Raw genomic sequence first — 18,916 nt, 5'->3', positions numbered from 1 at the left:
CAAGCAGGATATTAATAATTTCTTACTTACGTTGAAGTGATGTAAGATGAAAAATTGATGTGGATGTTGCTTTCTCTTCCAGATCTTGCAGGCTGCTTGTGCCTCTGCCTCTGATGTGCGTGGCCTTAAATGAAGTCAACATTTTCTTTTGAGTTCTAGTTTACTTCCGAAGTGAGGAATATAAAACTGACACTGTAAATACCTGACAAAGTGTTTTCAGACTGCTGATGTGTGTTTCATTGCCTATTCTGACTAGTCTTTATCAGCCTCACTAGATAAAAGGGAAAGTCCTTTGATGTGGTCCAAAACTTTGACTGTAGAAATTCATGTAACGATGTTTCTCTTCAGTGACTAAAACATGAGGTGGAAAGTAAGAGATTTGGGCCCTTTGACACATTAGGTTTTTTACATGTCTTAAGTTTCGTGTATCCCTTCTGCTCTATCTGTCCACACAGCTAAAGAGAGACTAGTATTTCTTCGGGGTGGGGGGCATAAAGCTTCTAGGGGATTCTTGAAACACTTCTAATAAATGGTAAACAGTGCGAAAGACCTTTTTAAATACTGGCTTGTGAAGCCAAGTTGTGTTTAAAGGCTTAGTACTGGAATGGATGGCTTGTTAGAGAGCATTTGGCTTTAGAGGCATTTGTAGAGTCACTTTCTTCCACTATCCTTCTTCCCAACTTGAAAAAAGAAATTATCACTGGGTTTATCATCACTCCTGTCTGTGTAGGAAGGATTGTATCTCCAGGGAGAAGTTATGTGAGACTCTTAGGATCTCTGTCTTTTTAGTCTCTCCCCTGCTATTCTGGTCTAGTGAAGAGCAATATATTCGGATGCTGTCTTAAGCAAAGGGGGAAGCAAGGGAGAGAAGTGGCCTGTTGCAGTTTCTGCGGCGGTGCTGGATAACAGGCAGGCAGGGCTGCGTGCAGGAAATGCTGCCGTGCTCAGGGACTGCGGGAAGCGCCTTTAGCCCGCTTTCATAATTAACGTTTGGGGAGAGGGAGAGGGCCCTGTGGGATAAGTTAGCATTCATTGAATGTACATGCAAACAGATGTTAGCCAAAGTAGAATGGAAGATGCCCACTGACCCAAATTTCTGACGGTGTCCTGTTCAGTCTGTCTGAAATGTTCATGCTCTGACTGCTAAGCCTTCATAAGGAAACAATTCCTTGTTTAAGTGTTCTACCACATATGTTTTTACAATTTCATAATATACTGTTCAATGCATGCAGTCCATCTTGGCTGGGCTGCCTCCTTCACCATTGTTCTAGGCTGGACCATCATCGGCTCCCAGCTTGTGTCTGCTCAGCTGAGACTTGGACTGGTAATGGCTGGGCTTTGCCAGGAAACTTGGTGTTTTGTAAACACTTGGGTTTGCTGTTCTGAAATCTGTTAAATGGTCAGCACTTCTTTGAAAATCAAATGGAAGCAATCTCATGGAAGCAATCCCATGGAAACAAAAAGCAATAAATGTTTGTGGTCACTTGAAAGGATTCAGAAGTTTATTATTGTTAGTTTCTGCATGGGATACAGAATAACAGCTGGAGTCATTGCATGTGTGCCATGCAATTGTCATTTGCTACTTTTAATTATGATCTGACTTTGTTTGCATGCAAATATATCTTCTACTATGTTTTTTTTAATCTGAAGAAGGCTGGTGCCTTCACATAGTTGGCAATGTCACTTTACCATCAGGAGTTCTTTTAAATATCCTATTTTCAATGACTTAAGTCTCAGCTTCTTAAGTGTGAATGTGATTCTGAGTTATGAACTGAAGTAGGTAGTTCTTTGGTCATATAAAGTCAGGTTGTATAAGGGCACAAGGTTTAACCTCGTTTATGTGTTTTGGTCTCCTTAAAGCCTGTGTGAAGTTGAAATGCCTGCTGCAACACCAGGCACTGATGGTCAACCCTGAGAGCCAATGCTCGGTGTCGAGTGCTGTTCTGAAAACAGCTGAGTGCATCTGTGGCAGAAAAAAAATCAAGGAAGGAGAGGGAATATTTGGACTAAATACTATTTTTGCAAAGTTACAGCTTACCTGAAATGAGTATTTCTGACATATTGACACGTAGTCTTCTCAGTCATGTCCCTCACCCCCCCACACACTCTTTGCCATAAATATGGTTTGTAGTTAACTGCAGAGATACACCATAAGTCTAGATTAAGAACTATAAAAAATATTTAGACATTACATTATTCTTCCATTGAAAATTGAATGCTGGAGTAAGATTGAGGAGAGATATAAGGTTTTTTGTCAGCTATTGTCAACTTTCTGCTAGAAAAATAAGAGGGTCTGGAGAAAGGAAATGTTTCTTACTATCTCTAAGGATGTACATGGGATACAGAGGGCTAAATGTAAACCCTTGTGTTTGTCCTGGTGCTCTCCCATCCTTGCAGACTAGCCAGGAGCACCTGATAAGCAGCAGCTTTGCTCTGCAGGCTTTGATATCGCAGCAGCTATGGTGTCTCGTTCCTGTAAGAGATATTTCAGCCTTGGTAACGTGGGGTGACAGACTGCGTCTCTCCATGCTTCCCTGGCCTGATGGCAGCTGGGGTTCCTCTGCTCTCTTGGGACGGCAAGGGCTCTTCACGGGGAGCGTAGGGATGGCTCTCCGGATCATACGTGGTGGGATCCTTAACTGACTTCAGTCCTGTGTAGCGTACCTGTCTTTCAAGAGCCTTCAGTACTCATCGCCCAGTTTCTATGAACTGTCCCGTGGAGGGGCTGCTTATTTTCAGCTGCAAACACGCTTGACTTTAGTTTAACTGTTGAAGGACACTTGATTTCCTCTGGAGACATTTAAACTATATATTCAAGGTTTTGCGGTATTGAGCCGTGGCGAGAACCGTTTTCGTGGTTTGTCACCGCTCTCTTCCCCGTCCTGTCCTCGCGGGGTCCTGGTGCAGCGAGCTTCTTGCTGCCAGGAGGGGGCTGAAGGCAATGGGGGTTTAACTTGCAGGGAGGAATTCTTCCCGGTGTGCACTGAAGTTTGCTCCCTTCTTTTTCCTTTTCCTTTCAACAGAAGTTGAAATAACCCCTTACTCACACAAATGGAAGAGAAGGGTTTAGCACAGTCTTAGCAGTGCTGTAATTGAAGTGAGCAAGTAGTTTTAATCCACCAACATTATACCTAAGTGATTATCATAACTGGCTATTACACAAAAATAGCTGTAGTTAAAATGAAACAAATGCTTTCGTGTTTATTGTGAATGAGGTAACCACTTTTTAAAGCTTGATGGATTCCTGGGTTATTCTTTAGGGATTTCTGTCTCCGACAATTCTAGCCTTTTTGGATCTTACTTGCCTTTCTACATATACTTACTCTGAATTAAAACTGTTTAAAAGGAGGTGATTAAAAAAAAAAATATCTATAGCATCTTAAAACTCTTGTATTAACGGAGTATCACATTCGTTGAGCAGAGAGCGTCGCTAGCAGCGTAGAGCAGAGATCAGATGCGTTCTGGTCTCACTGCACCCCGGTGTTGGGATAACGCACGTCTGGCTGTAGCACTGCTACAGCCTTTGGAAGATGTCTGTGTCGGGTGTGAGCCTCCCAGCCAGGCACACGCGGCACAGGTGGAGGGATGTGGAGTTACCGGGGAGCTTGGGGAGAAGTTGTGGGGTGCTCAGGAGGTAGCCCCTCAACTTTTCAAAGAGGTAAAACCAACTTGGAGCCCAGGGGTGATGCCTCAGAGGAGATGGAAAAAAAGGATCAGGATTGCCCGAAAGTAAACTTTAGCTCTGTAGATCCTAAACAGAATAAAGGGCACTTCAGTAATGTTGTGCTTTTACCATTTTTTAACTTCCCTTCCTCTTTCTCCTTCACAGTTGCTCTCGGTCGTAATCAGCCCTTGAGAAAAGAGAAACCGAAATGGAAAAGTGATTACCCCATGACAGACGGACAGTTGCGCAGTAAGAGAGACGAGTTTTGGGACACAGCACCAGCTTTCGAAGGTCGCAAGGAGATTTGGGATGCCCTCAAGGCTGCTGCACATGCTTTCGAGAGCAATGATCACGAACTGGCACAAGCAATCATTGATGGTGCAAATATAACACTACCACATGGTAGGTTCATCTAAGATGGATGTGGCTTAAGTATCACAGTAGTTTAAGGCAAATGGTTTTTTAACCTGAAAATCAATTGAGACATATATGCAATAGTTTTAAATACTTGTATTTCAGTATGCACAATGTCTTCCTATTTGGTGTTTCAGAGCAAAATTACATTAGTGTGTAGAGGGACCAAGAAAAGCAACCTTTCTATCGTTACCTAAATTTGAATGTATGATCAGGTACATGGTGTAATACACAATTTAAGTCTGATCTCTATAGGCAACATTTGTGACTTTGTGTAATCTCTTGGAACACCTGCATGCTTGAAGGTACAGTTTTGTTAATTTTTTTCCAGCCTCCCTTTGTAAGGGAGTAGATTTTTTTTTTCTTTTTTTTCCTCCTGATCTTAACAGGTTTCTTTGGCACTTGAATTGCTTTGTTGTGGGGTTTTTTGTTTGTTTTTTGTTTATTTGTTGTGTTTGGGTTTTTTTTTGTTTTAATTTCTTTTCTGAAGAGTATGAAAAACTTTCCCAGAAACTTGGTGCTGGCAATCTGCTATAAGGTCTCGTACAAGATAAACTGTAAGCACTTATTTCAGGTACTTTCCCTTTCACTCTGTTTTTCTGAATTCTGATTTTTTCCAAGCTCTGTCCTCCCTCACTCCACCCTCTGAAATTAATCACTCCCCTTTATTCCCAAGAAAAACAGTTCAAGTTCTGCATTTAAAAAAAAAAAAAAATTGAACGGATTTGTAGTTTCAGTAACCTGAAAGAATCAGGATGAAATAAAAAAAGCCAAAACAAATCACAACCAAAACAACCCACACCAAAATAACCCACCACCAACCCCTAACCAAACACACTGAACTGAAGCAGGCACGTGTTCTGGGTAGGCTCTGCTTGGGGTCCTCCCTTCCAGAAGGGGCATGAAGAGGCTTGCATCAAGTAATGAACTTGTTCCAGACACGTGGAGCCGAATGCTGTATAAAAGACATTATATACGTGCTGATTAGGGTCTCCTGGGAAGAGAAGAAGGATGATGTGGAAGATTGTGTACCTTGCTTTCCAGGGTGACTAGTCTTCATGAGATTGACTACTCATATTTTTTTTTTTTCTTTTTCTTTTATTGGTGGTGTTTAGGACCTCAATTTCCTTAAGAAGTCACAGTTGATCATGTACTTAGTTTGGAAGGGGTGGATTTGGGGGTCTGTCTGTCTTCTCCCATACTAAAGTGTGAAACATGACTAGTTGCTGGGGCTCAGCGTGTTGTTCTCCCCTCTCCTGTTCAGCAGTCAGGATCTCTGCAGCATCGCTGAGAGGTGGAAACTGCCAGTGCTGCAATACGACTCGGCTTTTCCATAATTCATGGGCGATCTTTTGTGGTCCTCCGGATCATTGTTTGTTTTCAAGGAGGTTTGTGTTTTGCTGGTTTGACTGATAATGAGTGAGGTTTTTGTCAAGGGCAGTTACACCTACGGAAATGATTTCTGTAGTTTTAAAGAGAAATTTGTCGATTATTTCCAGAACCTGCCAATGCCAAGGAGATCTCAGGTCTTCTCTTTGACAGACCTGTTGGAAGTCTGTATACATTCTAGGCCCAATCCATTGGAGAGAGAAAAATAATTTCCCTGCTATAAGTTAGTGTTATTTTCAAAAGATAGAGAAAGAAGTCAGGTTGTCTAGTGTGGAACTGGTGTCAGAAAACCTCTTTCTTCCTGTGCTTGTTGTACCGTGTTTCTTTCCTTGCACTAGTTCATAAAACTGGTCAGAATCTGGAAATCCTAAATTACCTACCAGGCTTCTTGATTTTATATATCCATGATGTACTTTAAATAGCATATTTATTCTGTGTCCAGAAAACAACAGAATATTCTCCTGGTAAATCGATAGTGTTGCTGGATTTTTATCCTTCCAAAACATCTACATTGCTGAAAATATCCCAGAAGCATCTGGGTGTTTAGGCAGCTTGTGAGCTGGAGAGAATTATATAGGTGAGAGCGGTCTGGCAAAATTGATAACAGAAGTTACTGATAATTTTAAGTCCCCATTTAGATAAATGGAAATAATTTATATCTCGGAGATTGAGTATTGGCAGACCTAAGGTAGTCACTGCGTTGTTTTGCTTAGTTGCTAAAATAAAACTAGTAGAGGTCAGGAAAACTCAATGTTATCTATGGGACAGGTTTAACAAAATATAGATTACCTTCCACTGTGGTCTCTTACTGCTTATGCGAGTTGCTCTCCAGATCAGACTTTAGCTTAGCGTAAAGAATTGTCTCTTAGAGTGTGAATGCTCACTCTCTGCAATGAGGGTCTGAGTCTGCTTGTGACCATACACAGAAGACTGATAGAAATATAATTCTTTTAGTAAATGAAAAGTTGAATCACGAGCATGCTTTTGCAGTGAGAGGGATATTATTTGTATAATGTGGTTATGGAATTTGACGAGACCCTGGTAATGAGCTATTTTGACAGCATTGGATTATGTGTTCAGTTTAAATGTTGCACAAGTGTACATATGAAGAGTACTTCCAGGGGAAATGTTAAATTTATGGCATCATGTCATGCAAAGAAGCCGTTTGACATTTTAGGTCTCTGCTGCTTCTCGTTAGAGTGGGGTAACAACTTGTAATTGTGGAGGAGGATTTTATTCAAGTGGGAAAGTTTCAGTCTGCCTGGAGGAATGTGTCTTTGGGTTCTGGGATGGAGTCGCTTGTGTGTCCGTGCTCCTCGCTCACGAGAAGAGGGCATGGGTGATGTATAGTTTCGATACTCCCAAATTTTGAAAATAGCGTTTCTTAGTTTCTTAAATAACTGCTTATTAAGCTTATTCAGAATTTAAGGCTTTAAGTCCCAGCAGTTTCTGGTTGCAAGCAAAAATCTGAAACTGGGCAGATAACTCACATTTCTTCTCTTTGGGCAGTCTAAGGAATGTAGGATGGATGGCGTGCCCTGGAAATTAGCCCTTTTAATGCCATTGAATGTAATACTTAAGGGGGAGAAAGTATGTGAATTCTTAAATTTGGCTTTTCAGCAGACAATTTGCTTGGGGTCCTGCCTGCTACTGGCAGACTGTAGTCTGCTTTCTAAGGCCCACGTGCAGAATATTCAGAATATTTCAGAAATAAGTCCAGAATCAAACTTGTATCAGAGGCTCTGTTGCCCAAGCCAGGCCTGGCCTGAGGCCAGATTCCAAATACAGAGAATATTTTGAATATTTATCCAGGATCTCAAGTTTAGTAGTGAGTTTTGTACCCACAAAATTGCATTACTTGCTTTTTATCCAACTTTCTGCTGGTGACACTTCTCTTGTGCATCAGCTGCTTGCATAGCGCTCTGTGCAATGTGACCTTTCCGCTACAGAGAAAGCCACTTCTTTTAGAGATTCAGGTATTTCTTAGTCATCAAGCATTGTTAGTGCCATGTATGAATAGATTATGAATAAAAGCCTTCCACGTAATGGGCTCAGTAGGGCCTCTTATCAGCAAATGGAGCTTATCTCCAGGCAGGTAGAACAAACAAACTGCCCTTGTTCTGAGTGACACCAAAAACCCCCATGTTTGTGTTTATAAAAACTCACTTTATCCAAAATTTAAAAAGAAGGGAAAACAGCTGTTAAGAAATCCAGCTGCTGCACACGCATTAACTACCCAGTCCTGTGCTTACCTGATTTACACGAACACCCAGACTTACCCATGTAACCGCTGAGCAGTGCTGTGCCCTGCACGGGGTCGTCTGTCCTCCCACCCTGCCCCGGGCTCTGCGCTGGGATCTGGAGCATGGCAGGGGACCTGCGTCACCTCTGAAATTTCATCTTTTATACCCTTTTTATTGTCTGTAGCTGTTTTCCTGGCCAGGCAGCAAATACACATCCAGTTCAGGCTGTGTCTTCTGTAACGAAGTTAGGAGAGACTTAAAATGCTTGCAGAGCCTCCTGAAATAACACCTAAATGCCTATGTGCAATTTTGTCTTCTGGCCCATCAGAAACCCTGATAGAAAATGCTAGGGAGTGCCACCATACCGCCTTGGAGTTCAGGCTTTGTTCCTTCAAATGGGAGGAAAAGGGAGAATTTGCTGCTCAGGCTGTGCATGAAAACACTCTGTATTTCCCCAAAGAAAGCAACCATTTAGGAAGATGACATGCAGAAATCAAGTCAAGATTTTTTTTTTTCCCCTAAGTAAATAATTTGACAGTGTAGCTCTGGCATTTTGGTACGTGAAAACTTGTATTTGTGATGGGACAGACAAGGATGGGACATTCTTCCTTTGATTTCTTAGCTGGCCAAGGAATCTTGAACCCTAAGGAAAACCAACATTAACTAAGATAAGTTCCTTTAACTCTGTTGAAAATATGGAAAACTTTAAATTTTTTTCTTCTCCTGAAGGAATAGGTCTTCTGCAAAATGATGCAATACTATGAGACTATGGCATTTCCTCTCACTTCTTTTCTATGTGCACAACTGAGGCTTAAAAAAACCAAACCAAACCCATACATCTCCATTTTAACTGCCCCTGTGTGGTAAGCCTGTTGTGTACGTATTCAAAACCCTGTATTAGTTACAAAATTAAACCTTGTGGGAAGTGGAGGAGTGGAAAGAGGGGGCTGGGGAGGGAGTAGGGACTGACTGAGGTTTGCAGATACAAATTCTGGCCTAGCTGATGCTGCAAAAATAAAATTGCTTTTTTATTCCAGAAACCTATAAGAAAGTGAGGAAAAAACTCACCTCTTCTTAATGCTGCGTTCAGCCAGATATTTCACTTGTCTAACCTGTGTGAGGAAAACTCTAACCAATATAATTTTTCTAATGGATGCCTTTTGCTGTCTTCTGCGGTTAAAAATAGCACGTACGAAGTATTAAATAAATAAATAAGCTTGTGGGATGGGCTTAGCACTTCTCATCTATCTTGGGTGCCTCTGTGGGATGTATTTAAAAATAGAAATAACATTATTGCCAATTTATACATTTTTTTTTCTGATGTCTTAAAGTAGTACATCCTCAATATTTTATTAATGAGTCCATTTAAATTTAATGAAGAACACTTTTACTACTTCTCAGCTATCAAAAAGGAAATGTTGGAGAGTGTAGTATTTTATTAGGGTCTGCACCAAATGTTAGTGTTGAGCTGAACTTGTCCTGAAAGTAGTTAATATTAATTGGAATCTGTCTGGGGTTAAGTGGAGTTTTTAAATTTCAGGATGGACACTTAATCCACTGTAGCATAGTTACCAGTATATTGAATTTAACTCCTTTAATACTATTTGAACAATAAAACGGCCTCCCTGTTAAGCCCAGTGGCTTTATACTCAGGAGCAGTCAACTTCTCTGTGCCTTAAAATACAGCTCCTGTAGCTCGCAGCATGCTTTTTCCATGAGCAGTCTTGCAGTGCTGGCTCTTTGTGTGCAAGCAGAACTGTCACATTTACTGTGTGTAACACTTGAGATCATGAAAAGTGGGGATGTGAGTATTTAACTTAAATGCTGGGGAAAAGTAGGTGAAATTACTGAAATGTTCTCGCCGTGAATAGAGCGTTTTCTTCCCCTTTGAGTGAACTATTCAACAGAAAACCATAAAAAAAACCCAAACCAAAAAAAACGCAAAGCCAACAGCAGCGGCGTAGAGGAAAGCACGCTTCGCCTCCACTGTTTACCCCATCCCAGCCCAACACAAATTCCTAATTCCAGCAAAACCCTTTTTTCCCTATTGAGCTGTAACCATGCATCATACTGTGATATTTGCTGCCTTTGGGCCTGATGTTTCCCTGCGCTAAAGAGCAGCTTTTAACGGCGGTGCCTGCAGTCCGGCATCCCTCTGTGCTGCCTCCCCGTGTGTGTGCTGGGGTTCAGGAGACTCTCGCCGTCTGAGAGGACACGTTACATCGCTTCAGGTTCCTGCCGTCCTTTAGTGCTCACCCGCGTCTCGGTGCGGTACTGCAGTTCAATAGACCCGTCAAGACTCCTGAGTGATCAGGTTGGGGTTGGGTTGGGTTTGGTTTTTTTTTTTTTTTTTAGTACTTAGCCAGTACTATATGAGCACTTATTAGTTGTACTTGATAAAGAAAGTTACCCCCTGCTATGTTGAAAACTCCATTTTTCTTTGTAAATGAAGGATTTAGCACTGTTGCTCAAGAGCTTGGGAGTGCAAGGGGAAGGGGAGAGAAGGCAATAGCTACAGCTGACCGAACAGTATGATTTAGGGTAAACGGGAGAGCAGCCCATAGCACGGGTGGATTTGGCAAGATGTCAGTGTTGCTTTTAGCGTTGATTGCATTCATTGTGCAAGAAGTCCCGAGGAGGTTTTTACAGTGCTTAGGTAAATCACTGGGAGCGTTGGAAAATTTCTGCTCCCTGCTGCATCTGGTATTTCACCTTCTCTTGTTGGTCTCGAAGTAAATCAGAAGAATTATTCAAGTTTTTTTGGAAGTGAAAGCTGTGTCTGTGCTCAGAAGTGTTGGACGGGCACATGAGTTATTGATGGTGGGCATCAGTGTGCTTTATTGCTGCCTAGCACTGATGGACTGTTCATATATTACCTTTATTAGGATGGTGTTTTATTAACTTCGTTCAGTGGATGGTATTACCTTGTTTCCATCCTTTTTGAGTTTATTCTGATGTTTGGGGAAATTTCAGGCTGCCAGGTTTTGCCTTTCTCTAACTTCTTTTCTGCAATAGTTTTATGAAAAGTTTACATAGCAAGATCATGCTGGTGCAAGAAAAACAGGATTTGCCTAAAGCAGTTTTCCCCAGTTTGAGGTGGGATGGACAACATAGTCTGTACTGGTGGTAGGGGCAAACCATAAGCAAAATACCATTTTCTTCTTCCTTGCAGGGCTGAGGAGCACAATAATGATGGAAAAGCTGAGCAGTATATGCCATCGATGTAAGTTAGTCATCCCAACCAGCCTCATCCTTGCTTATAAGGAGAGAAGAGGGTGTACAGACCCTCCTTTGCACGACAAAACTGCCCAAGGTTGCATATGACTTGAAGTGAGGGAAGGGAAGAGTGATCACGGTAGCTTATTTTTGTGGAAACAGTAACTAAGGATGAAAATAGCATTCAATGCTTTTACTGAAAAGGAACCAGACAGTTCTCTGTCCTGGAGAGGGAGAGTTAGCAGCCAAGTGCCAGCAGTCTGTATCGGCCATTAGTGGCTGTGCCACTTTGTATGAATTTAATAAAAGGTCTTATATATCACAAACATATAAACTGGTTTGTATTAAAGCCAGATCCTATATCAGAAGACGGTTTCTTTATACCATCCAGGAGTGATATCAGACTTACTCTTTCTAAGTGAAGTTGAAGTATGGTCTCTAATTCAAATGATTAGGTATGAATTTTATTCTGTTGCAGGCTTTGTGTATCACCTTTTAGAAAATACATCTGTTGCAGTGTTTTTACCTATTAAATGGGAATATCTGCCAAACCCTGCTCCTTCGTGACTGTTAAGGCTCCTCATGTCACATGCCTGACTTCTGTTAACATCCAGGAGGTGCTGCATGTGGATGCTACTGCAAGTGAACTTTCTGCAATGGGCCCTGTGTATCCATCTCGTATACTGATTTTCCAGGCTCCCAAAACGGTAATCACTAAATGCCAGACGTAGATGGGAAAGGAAGCAGTGGAAGGTAGTCGACAGGCTTTCAGGAGTTAGTCTTTAAATTTGTACAATAATTCGGAAATATCTACAACAAAATTATATAGTAGATGTTTAACACTGACCATTTAATATACATCTCCCTTAAAATAAGTAGCTCCAGAAGTGGAACTCTGTAATTTTTGCAGTGCTTTTTGTGTGATGGCTATATTGGACTTAACTGTTGTATTGATGAATCTGTGGTTGAGAGAGTCTGTACAGTAAACTTCGCCATGGTATGTTTAGCATTTTAAATTGAATCTGCTTTTGTAAACTGCTGCCCGTTAAGCCACAAGATCCTTGTGTTTTTTCTCCTACCCTTGCCTGCAAGCTACCATTGCTTAGCCTTTGTTCTAGAGGGTTAAGGCTGTAGGAATTGCTTTCTCAGTGGCTCATTTGTCTGAAGAGACTTTTTAATTGTCATTGATAAAATATTTTTTCTGTAGAGTATTACATTGTCTACACACACGTGAAACAACACGTTGTTGAACAATGTGTTTTTGTATGTGGATACAGAATGCTCGGTCAGGTTTTTCTGATGTCTCTTTAAAAGTTATAGTGAATGGTATTTTGGTGACTGTGGCTGTCTCATTTAAGATTTCAGCAGAGTTATGAAAGCTTTGGGAGGTCTGACTATCAAAGCGTATCTGTCAATATGATCAGCAGTAGTACTGAGGTGAGCATGCAGGCCGTAAAAGTTAAGGAAATTCCCGCAAAGCGTTGAGGGAGACCAACTCATCTTCAAAATACATTTCATGGAGCAACTTTGTGCATGCTCCTTCTGTCCTCTCTGTCCTCAGAAAGTACCTCCTGCTGATGAGAAATCTCGGAAATGCTCTGGCTGTTTTGCTTCTGCTCAAGCACAGTAATTGCATTTTCATTAGAAGACTTCATCTAAATTAGGCATCTTCAACCAGCGGCCTCCAGGCTGTGCGCTCCCTGCTCGGACACCGAATTCAGCCTGCTCCAACCCGCTTCCCGGTGGCTTCCTGGTGGCAGCTTCTCTTCCTCTGCTGTCTCTTGCCTCTGTGTTTGTTGGTGTTTTCTCTGTCCGTAGTTGAGCTGGCACGCCTGGAAGGATGGCTTATTGCTCTTGGGAATTGCCTTTTTCCCGGGGGGCACGCACGCACAGTGCTGGGGAAGGGCAGATGCAGTGCTGCCCTGCTGCATGAGCAAAGTCCTTACAGACGTTACACTCAAATCAAGAGAGGTCCCTTTGCTCTGTAGCTGTCGCAGCTGAAGACTGGCCAGATACTTAGAAGGTCTAGCAAGTTGTCTGGTAAAAGGAAGAGAATTGTTTCATTTTTGCATTTGATCCATGTGAAATTTAAAAAGACAAAAGTCAATTATTACACCAATTACTTCAACGTTTACTTTCCCGTTTTCCATTTGGAAAAGGAACTGAGGATTCAAAATGTAGATGCGAACTGCAAAATATTTAAATCTTTTCTAAAGCCTTGTTTCACGTTCTCTTTTACCACTTTCTGTTGTCGTTTGGTTTAACAGCGCTGTCGAGTCCGTAAAGCCTCATCACATGACTGTTGCACAATTGGCAGCTTTAGCTGCATTTTTCTTTTTAAACTGGAACTTCAACGAGGAGATACTCAGTTTATAAATATGAGTGAGAAAACAGCTCTTCCCGGATGAAAATACAGCGTTTCAGTTCCTGGATGCTGAAAGCAATCCATTTGTTTACCTTCACACTGAAAAAGGGCAAGTTTGCAGCATTAATTTATAGACCGTAGTGCAGTAGAAACACCTTCTCTCATAGTCACCACTTCAGAGTTGGGAGTTGAAAGCTTTGGAGAAACCTTTGATTTGATTTTTATGTTTAAGTGGAGTTGTGAATGCTGACGCTCTTGAGTACTTTTCCCATTTCCCTTTTGAAAGACTTCTAGGGGAGAGGGGCAGGGAATTAATGCGAATAACCCCATCCTGCATTGACCTGGAGTCTCACAGCCAGTTGTTTTTGCTCTTCAGTGGTGTTTTCTCCTGTCTTTGCTCTGGTTTTTACTCTGAAAGGACCCATGCAAAGCGGAGTGTTACTGTGAAAGTGCCCATAAAGCACAAAATAAACAGAGGAAGAAAACCCTTGTTTTTATGTGAAGTGGTGTAAACGATTGCTTTCCTAAATAGCAAAGCTAGCTGTTGCTGGTTTCTTTCATTTGATGTAATGCCTTGGATTGTTTTTGCTTGAGTCAGAGGCAGGATGCAAGGGAGCAGGGAGGCAATGCTGTACAGCAGGATGGGGCTCCCGCTTTGCCAAGTCCCTTGTTTAGAGCTGTTGGCACTTTGGAGGGGAGAGTGTGCATCCTCGCAGGAGAAGTACTGAGAACTAGTGACTTTGGAGTGTGTGGGTGTGTTCAGCATTTCGTTCAGATATGATGCACAGCATGGAAAAAAGCAGAATGCGTATTTTCAATTTGGTAATTGGCTTCCCCATACTGACTAGGACTGTGGACCCTGAATGCTTTAAGCAGCAGAGCAAGATGGGCAGGTTGCCTGCTTCTCTTTACACAACCTCCTTGTTCCCCCTCCATATCTCTTCACGGGGCAGCAGGATGCTGAGCAGGGTCAGTGAACACATCTAAGTTTAAAATGTCCTTTGCAACAACGTTGGGTTGCTTTTGACAGTCATCATTTCCCCCGTCCAGTTTATAGGACAGCTGCAAGCACCTATAGCAGGGCGACTCGATGGGTATTGCAACAGCAGGAACAAGCAGGAGCTGAGATTCGGGCAACTGCTGGGATCGTTTTGCTGCTCAGAAAAACATCCATGTATCCACAGCCTCAGAAGTGGTGGGAAGGGACCGTTTATGAATGGGCTTTACTTTCACAACCAGTGGCTAGGATGCATTTTAGAAAGAGAAGGATGTAAACCAGCAGTGATTTTAAAATGCAATGCACTGCAGAGGGACCCTCGTCTACCACGTAGTAAAGTGACTCTTAACAGCACCATTAAATGGGTTATTCATATCCGTCCCCTAGGCTGAGAGTGACTCCAGGTTTCTGAAGAGCACTGGGGTGTAGCCCTTGCATCCTGGGAGGACTGTGCTCCACTGGGATGTGGTTAGAAGTGAGAGGTGGAGGTGCTTGGAGTATCATCCATTGCTAGGCTGTCACCATGCAGCTTGTGGCTGAATTAAAACTGTGTGGTTTGTATGGTATTTTTCATTAGAGAAATGCTTCTTGTAAAAGGGAGCTGTTGAAGAGATCCCCTGACTGAAAATTAGAGAAATGCCAATAAATTCCTCTGTAATTGGTGAATTCCATGCGAGAAGGCTGCGTCTGCAGCGCCTACCAGGCAGGGCTCCACAGAGTTGGTGTTTCTCTTGTTTTCAAGGAGGGAAATAACAGCCAGGCTAACATTTGGCCAATATTCGTGTTCTTTCTGCATTGCAACCACTGTGCATAGTGTGTGTTGGAAAGCTGAGCACAGAGATTTCTGAGGAGAGCATGAAGGGAAAATGACAATAGCTAATCAGTGAGGCCATTAAAGATAATTGTTGGAATTGGGTTAGCGTATCACTCCTGGAGGTGCTTTTATTCTAATGGTGCACCCCTTTCTGTTGTTTTAATTTTGTTTTCCGTCCTGTTGAAAATTCCAGATCATTATGTGGGATCTGTTACTCCGTCCTCACGTTCGCTTAAAGTGAACATGCTTGGGCCAGTACACAGACTCTAGAGGAGTAAGTACAAGTATTCACAATATAAAATGCACTTTGTGCTGCTTTAAAGCAAAGGGCTATTGTGGAAGATGGTGAGAAGACCCATCCGTATTTGGGAATTGCTTTAATTTCCTTACCCCCTTGTAGCCTTCATTAGTGCTTGCAGCACTGGGACGTGTGTGATTCTGTGGCTGCTGGCTCGTGTCGGGTGTTTTCCGTGGGAATGGTACAAGCTCTCTCTGCCGTCCGGGGTGCAGCACGTTGGCGCTAGCGAAGGACGCCTTACACTGTTGTGCTTCACTGGACTCCTCTTAACCTTGAAACAGAGTCTATTTTCTCAAAAACCTCTTCAGTCCGGAGCTGCAATTAAGATGATGCTCTCCGTCATTTCTGCTGTGATTAATATTTTTAAAATAGATGCACAACATCCTTTCTGAGGGACGCTGGATTTCCATGTTTTCTTCAAATGGAGTGTTGAATCAAATCATCAGGGTGTAAAGCAGTTATGGCTGGCTGAAATATTTATATATCTAAGTGCAGGTTAGAAACTATCAACCCTTCAAATAAAAACCCACTTATGGCTACATCCTACAGTTGTTTTCCTTAAATATTTTTAACGGCTGCTCTTTTTTTTAAAGGTATTTTGAGGAGCTTCATCAACATAATTGCTTGGACTCGTTCTCAAGTCTCTTCCCCTGGTAGCATATGCCCGTCTGTTTCCTGTCTTTGGTTTCAATTTGCCTTTTCTGGTGCGATGAGGACGACTGTACAACACTGTTTTCAGAACTGCAGGGGTTTTTTTTAACCATTAATGTGTGACCAAGAGGGTGCAGCTAACTCCTTTAAGGGGAAAAAACAAAACGAAACCCAAAAACAAACAAATAAAAAAACCCCACCACAAACCAAGACTGACTCTACATGATGGCCATTAAATGCTCAAAATAAACCCGGACTCATGACAAAAGAACATCTCAAATTCTTCATATAAGAAGCGGCAGACTGCTTGTTGATCAGCATGTTGCAGATCTTCCAGACGGGAGTATGTCTGTTTTAAGTGAATAATATTCCTCTGGTATCTGATAGTGGTCAGGACATGATGTCTAGTTTATTAGATACTTCACAGGAGTGGACATTTATTCCATCATTGGCTGCTTACAGCGGTGAAACTGGGTATCTGCTTCATCTGCCTTGCTGTCTGCTAGTAAAATGAGAAAAAGAAATATGAAGTGTTTAAAATGTATTCCTTATTGAAAATTTCAGTGTAAGCCAATGAGAGCGTCCTAGACGCTGCCTTCTGTGTGAAAAGGTGATCTGCAGAGGTGGTATTGCTTGCTTCTGTAATTGACACAGAGTGTTTTGCCCTAAAATTGGTGTTCCTGAAGGAACTGGTGTCCTTCAGAGTGCCTTGGTTCGGTAAATGAGGAGCTCAGCTAGACCTGGGTGTCTCGCTTGCTCCTTGCCCATGGATGCACCCTGCTCCTCCTCCACGATCTCCAGTTGACAGCGGCCATGACATTTGTCGTTATTCCCTGTTTTGGCTTCAGGTATTTAAATAATAGGAAGATGGTAACTTCTGCAAGACCAAGGCAAGATAGTCGCAGGAGAAGGCTTCTCCCTAGCGCAACTTTTCAGGACCAGGTAATGGCTGAGGAAGGTCGTACCTGGGTGCGTTACAGAGAGCCCGGGCAGTACTCGCTAGCCTGGTAGTGAGCCAAAAGGAGGTATTGTAGTACTTTTAAATCCTCCACAACCTCTTTCAATAAATACCTTGGGATGGTAACTTCAAGTCATTACTGGACTTCAGTGAATGTGTTACAGAACAGATTCACCTCTGGAAATGGAGGAGAAAACTCCTGAATATCTTCAGCACTTAGCAGACTTAGCAGGCTGCTAAGGGTGCATTGGAGCCTGATGAAAGCATGTGATAGACACTGGCTTCATCTGGTGAAATCCAGATTTGCCAGTAAGGGGAAAAATACTAATTTCTAAGAAATTCATTTTTTTTCCTTAGCACTAGAGTGCCTTGTGATAGTATAGCTTGAAAAGGTTAAAATAAGAAGGGACTTCTAAATCATAACTTGAAAGAGGCTGAGTTTGTTCAGACCTAGAGCTGGTAGTTGCTTTTTGCTGACAGTTATCACTGAGAGGCGGAGTGGGCTTTCCTTTTTTGCTGATATACGTCTGAGCCTAATGCAAAGCCTAGTATGGAGTAAGCAATGTTTGTTTTGTAGTGTTATTGCAAAAAAAACTTGCAACAAAATAAAGTGTGTCTTTCCATACACATTTTGACTATTAGTCGTTATACAGAAATCATGAAATCTCAGAGCTGCCTTTATTTGTTCCATAGCGATCACGCAAGTTTTTTGTGGAAGGTCATAGCTGCAGCAAGGCCTTGAATTTTTAACCTGTCTGGGTTCTCACCGTCTGTGCAGATCCCCAAAGCCTCTGCTAGGTGCACGTTTAGGGCGCGATGTAGCTCTGACTAACATGCAATCTTCTACGTTTATGCTTAATCAATACATTTTTTTCTTTGTTATTATAAATAAGGTAACTCTGAAGGAACAGCATCCTAGAGGTGAAGAGCACACTACATGGGATAAAGCAATACTGCAGGCTCCTGTTGCTTCACATCTTTCCTGCAACCTTCTGTAATCCTCTCCGCCCCCACCTTTTTAAACAGCCTTGTGTCGTAGTTTTATTTTAGGACGTAGGTATTAATGTGGGATTGTGTCAGTTTGCTTGACCTCCCTGGAGCCTTTAACATTTTTGCTGGTTATCCTTGGAGACTGAACATGCAAATGAATGACTTCCATGCTCATTAACAGGTCTTTGAATGTCAACACAGGGATACAAGCAAGTTTGGGAGCAGTAAGAGAAAAATGATCAGGGCAAACTTTTGTCTAGGTCATTCTGTGCTTTGTTTCTATCCCCTCTTGTATATAGGTAGGTCGAGGGGAGGGTTGTTGTTCCCTCATAGAAGGTAGGAGTTTTCCACATCCTTTTCTCATTGCAAACTGATGTGGGACTTCTCCGCACTCCATAAAAGCCAACATTGGCTTTTGTGTTCGGTCTAAGGGGTTGTCTCCACTGCTGTGTTAACTGAAGCTATAAGTGCTGTCTTGAGCTGAATTTCTACCCATATCCAGTTCTAGCTTGGATTAAACTGAGTCTCAAACACCATTTTGCTGCCCAGAGAGGGCATTGTGGTGGGCAGGGGATTGTTCGAAGGTTAAGCGCACTGGTCATGCAATGGAGATGGAGCACTGCAGCGACTGCAGTCACTGGTTGCTAACTGAACCTCCCTGCGTAGGGCAGGACTTCTTAGCGTGGTCAGACCGTGCCTTCGCCACCTGAGAAGCAAAAGGACATGCTTTTTCTTGGGGTGGCTACAAGAGTCAGTCCAAGGTAGAACAAGCGGTTAAGGACAAGTGGATTGTACTTAATGAGATTAATCTCGAGCAAAGATAACTTTATCTTTGTCTTTTGTCCTATTTGGAAAGGAGTGCAGCAGGCTCTGGCGTATTTGTTGGATGATGTAGTGGTCCACAGTGTTGATCACTA

The 18,916-nt window shown here is 42.3% G+C and overlaps 1 protein-coding gene across 1 annotated transcript in view; it reads left to right on the top strand.

Annotated features, from left to right (window-relative positions):
- The window catches only part of UBTD2 (ubiquitin domain containing 2), a 60,815-nt gene that overhangs the window by 26,257 nt on the left and 15,642 nt on the right, over positions 1-18,916 (top strand). The window contains exon 2 of the mRNA XM_075164409.1: positions 3,830-4,066. Coding sequence (XP_075020510.1) covers positions 3,830-4,066 — 237 coding nt within the window. The remainder of the gene's footprint in view (positions 1-3,829; positions 4,067-18,916) is intronic.

The sequence above is a fragment of the Calonectris borealis genome, chromosome 15 (assembly GCF_964195595.1).
Source record: "Calonectris borealis chromosome 15, bCalBor7.hap1.2, whole genome shotgun sequence".
Taxonomy (NCBI): Eukaryota; Metazoa; Chordata; class Aves; order Procellariiformes; family Procellariidae; genus Calonectris; species Calonectris borealis.
Note: the sequence above shows the minus strand (reverse complement) of the source record. Positions and strands in the feature narration are given on the sequence as shown.